The sequence below is a fragment of the Montipora capricornis genome, chromosome 5 (assembly GCF_036669925.1).
Source record: "Montipora capricornis isolate CH-2021 chromosome 5, ASM3666992v2, whole genome shotgun sequence".
Lineage (NCBI taxonomy): Eukaryota > Metazoa > Cnidaria > Anthozoa > Scleractinia > Acroporidae > Montipora > Montipora capricornis.
The window spans coordinates 16,251,221-16,263,720 of NC_090887.1; the positions used below are offsets into that span (position 1 = coordinate 16,251,221).

The following is a 12,500-nucleotide window of genomic DNA, read 5'->3' on the forward strand; positions in this document are numbered from 1 at the left end:
ACATATATCGTGACTTTAAGATCTTGAGAAAGTGCGAAAGTAAATTCGATTGCCTCATCTACGAAATGCTTTTTATAAAGGAGCTTAAACCAACTTTGAACAAACAGTCAGATTCAATCCGTGCGAAGTTATTTATATAGTTCTTTATAGCGTTTTGGTATCTTAACACTCACGCTTTAGCGTTTTAACCAACAGTCATGTAGATTTAATCCGTGCAAGTTATTTATATAGTATTTTAATATTTTAACACTTACATTTTAGCGCTTGTATTTGCATATTTTATCTTTGGACATTCTCACGTCTTAATTTGTACTTATATATGCAGATTTTATTCGCTTCTTTTACTACTTGAAAATGATCTCAGAGAGATCGAAACGTCGTTTTTTATCGCTAGTTTTTATTCTGAAATGTGTTTCAAAAAAACTACTTATAAGAATTATTTAGCACATTGTGACAATGTCCAAATATGGTCATAGCGCGCTTAATATTCGTCGTGCATACTCAACGTATATCCTACGATACACTTTTGTGTGTCGCGGAGAAAAACGGTAGTTTTTCCAGCTTTTTTTCACAATGAACGTAGAAAATTGTGCTTTGTCATCAATATGTTGTATAGTGAAACAATTAGCCAACTCGGACTACGACCTCGTCGGCTAAGTATCAGGCGATACACCGCGCAATTTCGTAAGATAATTGTTAGTACAGAATACTACTAAGATAATGTACATGGTTGTGTGTGAGCAAACATCGACAAGAAGTGATTAGAATGGCTTGTTCGGTGTTTTCGTCATGATGCCGGATGACGATACCGTCCTGTCAATATGAATCGCTAAGCTGTGATTTCATATTTAAAAGATGCATGAGGAAGACATTACGCACCTCAAAGAACGACCTCAAAAATCTGTGACGTCCAGTGCAGGAAAATCGATGAACAACACACAATCAATAATAAACTGCAGCTCAAAGTGAAAGGAATGATGTGGGAATTGTGACTTCATTCGACACTTCATCTCGTTCCCAGAGTTGCGATTCTCTTGGCCAGCGCCACCGAGCGAGAGCTAGGTTTTGAGCGACAGAGCGCAAAAACCGCTGATTGGCTAGAGAATACTGACGTAAAATGGCTTTTTTTCGCGTAACTGCGCCTGCGCAAACTCTAAAGATTCGAAGTGATCGAGACATTGATCGATCGAAGTGGAGAATAACTCTCTAGCATTTGTCAAATTTTGTGGAAAGTTAGACGACTCATACCCTGGGTGCCAGAGGAATTTTTTTTCAAGGTCGGAGAGAACACTCAGCGATTCCAAATCAACGGTCGAGGACACACGATTGATTACTTCGCAAGTCTGCATGTCAAGTAGCAATGCGTCCTCTTGTATCATTTTGTTGGTTTTGGCTACTGTGAATTTTCTTGACATGGGGTGTTGGTCTGCCCCCAGATTATTTAAAAATCTTACAGAAACCAGCGAACTGGCAACGAAATTCTTCTTTGTTCTCGGGAACTACAGGAGCAACTTGGTCTTGATGGACGAAAGGTTTTTGCTTTTGAAAATAAGTTTGGCTGGCCGTTGTACGTTATTGAGGACTGTAACGCGGTCATACAACTTTGATCGTATAAAATCGTCCACTGGGTTTCTTGCTGCAGATGAACTGTGAGTGAACACCTGGGATTTACAATTTCCACGTCACGTAACCTTGACTGTTAAATGCTATCGATCTGTGCGAGGTTTTTGTTGCTGTTCCTCGCAAATATTTTTGCAGAAACCATTCCAGGAAATCTGCATCAAAGCGTCTTCCACTCAGTGTTTGGCAATATTGTCCTGATCAGTTGTGGAACAGCCCAGAAAAGTACATTACTGTAACAGTACAGAGTAACCATATTGGTCAACTTTTTCACATTTAAAAATGTAAGTTTTCAAAACGGCTACAAAAACACATGTGCAGTAAAGCTTTATGCATTTGAAAGCATGCAAACACTTCAGGTACATTATATAATAATAATAATAATAATAATAATAATAATAATAATAATAATAATAATAATAATAATAATATTAATGATAAAAATAGTAATAAGCCTTACAGCTTTAGTTAGATGCGTACCCCTGACTGAAATTTCTATTACACTAAAAATTAGTATGAACACCAAATAATAATTATTAACAATTATTATTCGCCGAAGGCAAGGTGAATATCGGTTAATAAAAACTGAGATGAAGTTGAGGTTTTTATTCATCAACATTCATAGAGTCTGAGGGAATATCGGAAACAATAATTTAAATTTGCCTGACAATAGAAGCAACTCAATTTCTTAGTAAATGATGCCATCATGCAAATCGATTATTACATAGTTGATTATTTAAATAATACACATTTTCTTTAAAACAATTAATTTATTCGTCTGTCACCTCAACAAAACAGCTTGTGGCTATTTTGAAAAACCGCTTAGGTGATTATCACGTAATAATAATCATCTCAATGACAACCAATCAGCGCAGAGAACTTTCAGTAATTATACTAATAAGCATATAATTCCTATAGCACAAGACAATAATGAACAATAATATTATTATAATTCCATGAGTGCATGTTCATATGAGATCAACCACTCAATCATATCCATTGATTATTTTATTAAATTTTCATTTGATTCTTAACACTTGGACAAATTTAAAGCCAATCAGTTTCCAGCGTGGTAACCCTTGACGCAATCAGTTTCCATATTATGTCATACTGTATAAGAGCTGTTAACTGAGAGTGAGTGAACCAATCAGAAAGCTAAAAACACAGTATCCGTGGTTCAAAATTTCATAATGTAAGGTATTATCTTTCCCCTTGTGCTTACACTGTCATCATTCACTTTCTGTGGAATGGTTTTATCATTGTTTTTGTCTGTAGGAAATGGTAGCCATACCTGCTTTATGAAGAAACTGAAGTTGTGCAGTAGTACAGCAACCTACTTTTACTCTCCTCAGATTAGCTTTCTTGGTTCACGGAAAACCCTTTTCATTATTGTAAATACATTGTGGCATGGAAAATATTTTCAAACAGGTCTGGAGAATGTTCACCACCAAAATTTCCCATTTTGTCTGGATCATATAAGTTCTTTCCTCCTTCTGTTTAGTGGTTGACTAGTGACTTGTGAAATTGTATGGTGCACAAGAGAGCTAAATGCAGTGTCTCCTTTAGTTGTAAAACATATATTAAAGGAACACAAATAATATTGTCATTGTTCTTGAGTAATGTTAGGATTTAGTACTGCCAGTGGTATTACAAGTGTCTCTTTTGAGTGGATTCCCCAATTTTCTGCTAACTTGACCCAAACAGATATATATAGGTGGAGAAAAAATTCAGGAAAATGAAAGGAAAAAATACTCAACATACATCAGTTGATTATTACAATACACTATTTGTTTTGTTCAATATTATTTGCACTAGAAAGAAAATTAACGACCATAAGAATTTTGTCTGTGATAAGGAAAAGTTTGTTCTGACTAAAACCTATATTGGAAATTTAGGCATTTGGGGTGCTTTTTCACAGGGTTACATGTGCATGGTATTAATTTTTATGTCAGTCCAATATTTTTCTTGAAAATTGTGTTGTCTCTATAACATTGTCCTTTTTTGTGAAGCATGACATTTTCTTCTCTCAATTCAACATTTGATTTGTGTTGCTGATCTTGTTTTTCCAGCAAAAGTGTGTTATGTTGAATAATAATTATTTTTGTTATATAACTGTTTTTGCCTCCAGCAGCACATGCTCTCATTGGTTACTTCAAGGTCACATGACATCTAACAATAACACTTTTGCCGTTCAAAAGTCTCTGAGCGGGCAACAGTGCAAAATCTATGACGTCAGAGGGTAACAGTGCACTGTTGCCCGCAAATGTTGACCGACGACCACCATTGCTGTTCCCATTGCACGTTTTCCTATTTGTGCTATATAACAAATCACTTAATGACTGGTCTCTCAGGAAACAGTTCATTTTGTTTCCCTCGTCTGCACCTCAGGGGAACATTGGAAATTTTTACTGATTACAGCCAACAGCCTGGGGGGGTTAGTACTGTAAAAGGCATTGGCATGTCATTGTCCTAATGAGCTAAACCCAAATACTTACCTTCATGTTTTTTTGTGAAAGTTTTTGTTTTCGTTCTCGATTTTTCTCTGCTTAATATCCAGCTCCTGCCTTTGATCCTTGAGGGTTTTCTACCTGTCTGACTAATTCTGTGCAACTTAGTGCTTCAGTTCTCTTGGCCGATTTTTGGCACTGACAAAGAAGGGGGCGTAGAATCTATATTGAGGGGTAGGGGAAATTCAATTCAGGGCAGATTATTATTGCAACTATTGTAATGTTATTCCATCACTCACCTTCATTGGTGAAATGTATTCATCCATGTGGCAAATTCTGTAGTCTTTGTGAGCCAGTAGCAAGTGGCCCTCGAATAAAAATTTTCTAGTGTGGTGAACTGTTTTGCTGGCATCAAAAGCCAAAAAAAGCGCTTTGCACATTGAACTAGAGCACCTTTGCTGACATTTTCAGTCTCTAAATGGAAAAAGCAGCTTACTTTGTTGAATTAACTTAACTCGCCCTTTGCAAAGAGTCCCATAAACTCGAAAAAGCACACAATCCCCCAGCAGTCATGTGACAGTTGACATAATTAGTTTATAATTTATTTTTAGTTTCACAAAACATGGCAATGAACGTTGTTAAAGGGAAAAAAATAACAGAGTTTGTTGTCAATATTTGCCGCTGTTTTAAATATAACAGGCAGCCGCTCTGTCTTGGCTTATAAAGCGAGAAAACTTACATTGTATTACATGAACAATGTCGACAAGATATTAACTCGAAGTTAAAAACATACATGTACGTTATATGCATTTCAGGACAACTTACGACCCCAAAACCTCACAAACTATATCGATTGGCGTGAAAGTACAGCACTGGACTTCGCTTTTCTGTGTAAAACCAGTTACAACTGTGAACACGAACACTAGCGGTAAAAAAACTTGCTTCTCTTCAAACTTCGATTTGAAAAAGTCTCTCTTGGTGTATGAAATCGGAATTCCACCTTTAAACACCTCTCAAAAGTTTTCATATCAACGGAAAAAAAGTCATATTTGATATGTTTCGCGAAAACAATTTACCTCCAACATATCTCTGTTCTGAGCTTAAAGAGTAACCGACCACCTTAAGAAACGCAAAACTCTAAACAACGAACGTCAAATGAAGCTTCGAAACCGGTCAAAAACTCTATTGCTTTAGGCGAACTGGTTTTGGTCCGATCTCTTCCCTGACGGCTCTGAAGCATCGTTGAATAATGGAGAGTCAGATCATCTTTTTGCAAATTTTCTCAGAGAAACGCCAGCGGCGTGACAGCCTCCACAATGACGTGGTGGGTTTTGATTTGTCGTCCGCCATTTTGAAAATGGAATGGCGGCAACACAAGTGTGATTCTAGTGCGCATGTCTAGCGGTTTTTGCGCTCTGTCGTTTTGAGCTAGGTAAGTAAGAGCTACAATCATTGTAGGTTCCAATCCGTTCTCGTCACTGATTGGTCAGATGGGAACGCAATAAAAATGATAACCGGAAAGAATCGGAAGAGAATGGCCGAAGGGATTCTGTTTTCTGTTTGCCGTACTTGCAACAGATATATTATTAGTAACAACCATCCTTTTGATTTATTTGGTGAAAAGGCAATTAGGAAGGAATCGTACGGGATTGAGAAGAGTTTTCTGGTTTGAAAATTTCTGTTGACGATGGTTTTTTACCATCCCGAATATGTAGAACTTGTTACATGTAATACGTTACGGTCACGACATTTCAGGAGTTTGTGAAGACGGTGGTTCATTCGAAAGCTCAACACGAGTCGGTTATCCGATCTAAAAAAGGAGGTCTGTGCAGCAGAGCCCGTCCTTCACCAGGTGTGGGACGCGAGAAAAGAGGAGCAAGGTCAGCTGGTTATATGTCACGCAGGATTTTTGACTAAGCTCGATTCATGTGTTTACAGTGTAATTATTATTCATGTGTTTAGCAACGCAAAGCCTTGACTACTCTTGAATATGTCCGTGGTGAGGAAGAAAAGATTAAGCCAACAGCTAACCCGGTTATCGCGTACTTCTAATTCTCTTATTGCAATAATGAAATTTGTTTAAGTATATTTTCTTTGTGCAACATCGCATTAAAGTTGAAACTTGATTCCTTCCATGCCCACTTTGCATAAGAAAATCGTACAACTAAGGTTGATACAAAAGGCTTCAGTTGAGACCAACCCCTGATGAAAAGGGACTACAGCCCCTAATGAAAAATGGGGATAAAGGGGGGAGGGGGGCTATCCAAAAAATGGATAAATTCCTGTCAAGTTCAAATCTCGAGTGATTTTGGCACTTGGATAGTTTCTTATCCAGAGGAGAGCTTGAAGGATTCTCCGGCTGGTACTATTATTATGGCCACAGTAAATTGGGTACCTATTAGTTAACTTTCACATTGCTGTTTTGGGCAAGTATATAATTTATTAAACTCGTAAATTGTAGGGTCAGAAGAGCTTAGCCATTAACCTATTCTTCAACAGGCGTCAACACTTGGGCTCATGCATGAGGGACCCCGTTACATACTAAATTCTCTACATGTTACATTGATTCCATACATTGTTACGTTTAACAGGAAAATTTGGTTTTATCAAATATGTTGATAAAGGTCGAATTAGCACCATGAATAATTTGGAAAGCTGGCATTTCGAGTGTTAGCCCTTCCTCAGGGTGAATGTTTAGTCAGCTGTCCCTGTTTGCACCATAAAAAAGAAGACCCACATGCATTTGGACTATTATGCCAGATGCACCCAACAGGCAAAGGCTTGGTTGAATCTGCTTCAATGGCCAGTGCTTAATAGAAAACTGCCTTCCGGAAGTGCTTCTCTTGAGATAAAGCAACCGATCAAAAAGTTATATTTTGTTGTGTTATTTAAGATATAGAGAATGTTTTCCATGTTTACATATCTAAACGCAAAGCGCAGTTGGGAGAATTCTTGACAGTTATGCAAACCCTCGACTCTGTCTCGGGTTTGCATAACATACACACTCGTATTTCCCACCAGCCAACCAAAACATGCATCTGACAACACATAACCAATCAAAATTTGTGTGAAGTCACAGCCATGTTTACATACTCTCATCTATACACAGCTATTGACCAATGGGAGTGTGCGTACTATCCTAGTTATTTTATAATTTATAATGTGCAATGATATTCACATGCAAAATACATTTGTACCTCTTATTGGCAATAATAATAATATTATGATAACTCTTAGAACAACAGAATTATTCATTTATCTTATTACTTTCAATAATTTTGCTCAAACCAACAAACTGAAGATGAGGACCACAAATTTTAATTTATTTGTGCCCAATCATTGTTGGATTAATTCACATTAAAAATATGAAGGGTAGCTTGTATCATTTGTTAACTGAATGAAACAGTGAAGATATTAAACAACTGTCAATAATGATGAATAGTGGAGCGAAACCTCACCAGATTTTGAAACATTGTGATGGAAGACATGGTTTTTGGAGATGCAATTGAGGCAGTAAAAATACTGTTATCCTTAAGGATATCAACAACCAGTGCAAGAATCTGTGCAAAAAGAGTGATATAGTTCCTCAGTTTTGCTAGAGTGCCAAGATGTAAGAACAAGGTGTCCAATGATATATATTTTCTAAAACTATGTAAATACATTAATATTTATGTGAAATTCAGGCAACTTAAATGACTTCATCCTGCATGTAACTAAATTTTGATCAAGATTTGTCCCCCAACATCATTATTTATCATCAATAGGTTTAAAATACAAAGGAAATTAATGGAAATCAAGCAATAATTATTTAGGTTGGAATCATTTTAACTTAAATTTAACTTTGAAGTACAACAGTTACAGAGTAAATTGACTACTGGGTTCAAATATACAGATTTGATCCAGTCAGTCAGGGAGCAGGGGTGAAACAGTGGTAAAGGCACTTGCCTCCCACCAATGTGGTCTGGATTCAATTCCCAAACTCGGCGTCATATGTGGGTTGAGTTTGTTGGTTCTCTTCTCTCTCCGAAAGGTTTTTCTCCGGTTGCTCCAGTCAGTTCCCCCCTCCGCAAAAAGACATATTTGATTTGATTTGAATTAATTTAATTAGTTTCCCCAATTAGTGCTCTAGCGCTAAATCCATTGACACTTACATAAAGTAGTTATTATTATTATTATTACAAGTTGATAAAAAAATTATACATAATTCCTAAGCATCAGCAAAATTGGTACCATTAGGGCCATTAGGCAGGCTTTTAGCTGCAAACATATGAAAATAATTTACTACCAGTATTTTTTATGTGATCATTTATTTTTAGTAATCTATGCTAATTTCAAGGTTGTTTACTAACGCATTATAATATTATTGTCTCTACTTCAATAGAGCTTAGAACATTTTCACTCGGATGCATTAAACAACATTTAAATCAGTGCAACTTGATCTCTGTCGTCACCTCCTGTTAACCGATCTCCCTTTTAAAATTAAGTCCTCCCTCTCTCATCTTAAAAATTGGATTGTGTATTTGAGGCATTTAAAGGCGAAATGACAAGCACAGCTAGCTTCAAACCCTCTTACTTCTTTTCTTTCAATGTGATGTCGCTTAAATCTAGCTAGATTTCGCATTCCATGATTCAACGGTGCGATTTTGGCTCATGCGACAGGCCTACGACAGGCCTACGACATGACGTACGATTGTCGCAGCGTTTTAAAACATGTTTTAAAATGCTACGACATTTTCTCTGACGTACACGACAACCGTAAACGAGTTGTAAGCCTGACGTAAGCTTGACGCATGCAAACAAAAGTCGCACCGTGTAAATCGGCCCTGAGAGATCAGGGGCCTAGACTGTTCACAGTCCCCTATTTAATTTTCCGTGTGATCGTCGGGATGGAGCACAAACTTTCGCCATCTTTGTTTTTAAAAGCGAGCGCGAACTGGGGAGAGCGATATGGCTACCGAGTGGGTGGGGGAAGTGGACGGGTTTTGGCAGGAAAAACAGCTATTTTTCCTGCCAAAACCCCTCCACTCCCCTCCATCCCCTCCATCCCCCACTCCCATAGGGGTTGGAGAGAAACAGTAATTTTTAGCCCTTGCCATGCTGGGTTTGAAAGTCCCTGTGTTACAATGGTTTCTTCCTTTTCCTCTGTTAACGCCATCCTAAGATTTGACAAGACATGGAAATGAAAATGATTTGACAAGCCATGGGTACGTTGGTCATTTAGTATCAAATTACTGCGCCTCTCGTGAAAATGTGGACACTGACGTTCAATATTCAACCAAAAGTTCGGCTTTTTACTGTCGCCAATCATGTTTGCAGCGGTATATGGTCCCATGGGAAACAAAAAACGACAAAGCCAATCAAACTTCCGGGTGTGAGTCATTCAGTGAAACCCGGTTCCGCCACCGTGAACTAGTGACAACCGTTCATTGTAATATTTGAGTCTGCAAGTTAATGAAAGGTGGATTCATATTACCCCAGATATTATATTTGCATTACCGCAATTCGTGCGGAAGAGCACACGTATCCCAAGATCCTTGGGATCCTTGGGAACTGACAACTAGCGAAAACTATAGGACTTTGAATGGGAATGTAACGATTATACATGACAGTTCAAAATATGGGGAAAAAATTTACAGAAATTTACAATTTGCAGCAAGGTACAAATTTTACAAATGCGCATGCGTTATATACCATGGTATGATCGTAATGTGCTTATCAAATGGAGGACTCAAGGAAAAAAATACGAAAGAAATATGTTGTTTCTGCCATGCTTCAGCTGAGCTACCGGTAGGAAAGGGGTTTGTCAGATGCGGTGTAAGGGCCAACTTATCTCTTCCTCACTGTCTCGTCTGCGGACATGGTATCAGGAAGTAGCTCGGTTCTGACAGGGTATCGTACAGAAGCGGCCGGGGGGGGGGGGGGGGATGTTGGGTTTTCTTAATTTCTTCCTTTCTCTCTCCTTAATTAAGCTCTTTTCCGGCTCTTGTTTCAGTAGCAAGATTTTCCCACCAGCGCAATGCAATCTGCTGAGAAAACATTGAATATTTCCTCTCCTCGTAACACTTAATTGCGAGCTTTTACGTTACGTTATAACTCAAAACTCGTGGATAAAACGCCTAAAATTCCAGATTTCGTGAAAGGTTGAGAAGTTTTGGAAACAATCCTTGTTTTTACTTATCGCAAAGTGAGGCATTCGCGGCTGTTTACATAGTTGAGGACCCCTCAGATATTTGAAAATGACCTGGTGTAGTCTGCCAATAATAACGCAATCTTTTTAGATAAAAATCAAAGACGAATTGGATCATTATTTTTTAGTCAAGATCAGAAAGCAACTGATCGCAACAGAACTCCCATTTTGTAAGCAATATGTCCACGGCTTCTTCACAGTTTTCCATTGATTTTTCCTAAAATTCCAGATTTCGTGAAAGGTTGAGAAGTTTTGGAAACAATCCTTGTTTTTACTTATCGCAAAGTGAGGCATTCGCGGCTGTTTACATAGTTGAGGACCCCTCAGATATTTGAAAATGACCTGGTGTAGTCTGCCAATAATAACGCAATCTTTTTAGATAAAAATCAAAGACGAATTGGATCATTATTTTTTAGTCAAGATCAGAAAGCAACTGATCGCAACAGAACTCCCATTTTGTAAGCAATATGTCCACGGCTTCTTCACAGTTTTCCATTGATTTTTCCTTCGTACTTTCGCTCGTCGCATTTTTTCTCGCCAGCTCCGATTTTGTCGTCGTCCCCAGTATCTGCCCCTAGGTCTCCGAGGGTGGGCTAGTGTGGCTAATTTAAGTTATGGCTACTGATGGCTACTGATGCCTGGTGACGGCTGGTGATGCTTAGTGATGGGTGGTAATGGTTGTTGTTGGTGAGTGATAGTTATACTCCTGATGGCTTGTGATAGTTAGTGATGGCCAGTGATTGCTAGTTAAGCAATAAAGGACGTTTTCCTTGTTTCCATAGCCTCATCTAAACACGAGGGGGAGTTGGGAGAATTCGAGACAGTGATGGATCATAACGTCATTGATGATCATTCAACCGTACCGTAAGTGTTCAGTCTTTGAACCTCTCACAGTTGACCGCCGAGTCAAATTGTTCTTCAACGTCTTCAACCGTTGAGCGAAGAGAATATCAGTTCTCGAGCTGGACCACAAGCAGTCGTCCTTCTTTCCTCATAGCCACCCACGACGGGTGAGACTATTATTTTGCTAAAAAGGGGCCAGAAATTTCAGAAGAACAGCAAAAAATAAACTGAAATGCCATTGCTTTGAAATTATCCTTTTGCTTATAAAATAGTAACACCTGCCACACAGGCTAAAGATGTGCACACCTTTCTTCGCTCTTGTTGAAAACTGGAAACTAGTGTAACACGAGCTTTAGTTTGATTGACATGTGACAGGAATTACATCTTATCTTGTTTTTCGGCGGAGTTGCATCTTGTGTATCGGCAGTATTGTTGTCTCGGAATCTTAAGAAATTGTCTCTACCAGGAATTGTATTCTAAAAGGAAGTCATCTGTCATTAAATATGGGCTCCTGGTTTGGATCATTAAAACAGCTCTTTTAATACTTTCACGCACATTTCCCAAGCAAGTCTCTCCCTCAACTGAAGGATTACGGTATTCTTAATCGTCACTTTCTTCCAAGTGAAGTATTATCGTTCATTTTGGACACTGAAAGCTTGATAGGGATCATGGGAAATGAACATTTTTCTTTTAAGAGCCCAACCCCAATGTCTGGATTCGCAGAACTCGAACCTGGGAACGTGTGATTAATAACCCCTTCACTATTTACTATAGACTACGACATCACTAACTGCGAGGATGACATTTTTTATTAATGTCAATGTTTTTTTCTTCCAAAATTGCCGCTGTAAACGTGTATTAACACCCACTAAGAAGCAAGTTTACACAGTGAAAAATGTCGGTTACCAAACGTCAAGATAAAGCTAACCATTTTAAAATCAAGCTTGAGACTTAACCATTATTCGGCAATGATTAAATAATCGGCACATCTTCTAGTCACTAGATCTTTAGTCGTTAAGTGGATAAAAGCAGTTCCTTCAAAGTGGATGCTCCGAGTTCAAGTTCTGTCCAGGAGCTTCTTTTACATTTTTACATTTTATTTGCTAACCACAAGTTCACAAGTCCTGAGACAGAGTGATCAAAATGGAGGATAATACTTCATTTAGGCAAACTGACAAAGAATTGAGGAAGAGATCGTGTGGCATTTCCGGCACCCTCTTACTTCAAAAACTTGCAGCTGGTTAAAAAAAAATACCAGTCACTGCTCCCAGTTTCCACGCCAGCACTCACTTTCACATTGAAACACCTAGTCTTATAACAATGGTTAGTGTACTAATGGAAGTGATGTGCAAAACTAATGTAGTGGACTTTTCATTTAGTGTACTTGAACACGAAAATGCAAC

The 12,500-nt window shown here is 38.2% G+C and overlaps 1 protein-coding gene and 1 pseudogene across 1 annotated transcript in view; one reads left to right on the forward strand and one right to left on the reverse strand.

Moving 5' to 3' along the window:
* Positions 1 to 338, forward strand: part of LOC138048840 (uncharacterized) — a 1,212-nt gene extending 874 nt beyond the window's left edge. Inside the window, exon 1 of the mRNA XM_068894952.1 lies at positions 1 to 338. This exon is cut by the window's left edge and continues 874 nt beyond it. Coding sequence (XP_068751053.1) covers positions 1 to 140 — 140 coding nt within the window. The 3' untranslated portion in view covers positions 141 to 338.
* Positions 1 to 1,021, reverse strand: part of LOC138049621 (uncharacterized) — a 34,482-nt pseudogene extending 33,461 nt beyond the window's left edge.
* Between the last annotated feature and the right edge of the window lie 11,479 nt (positions 1,022 to 12,500).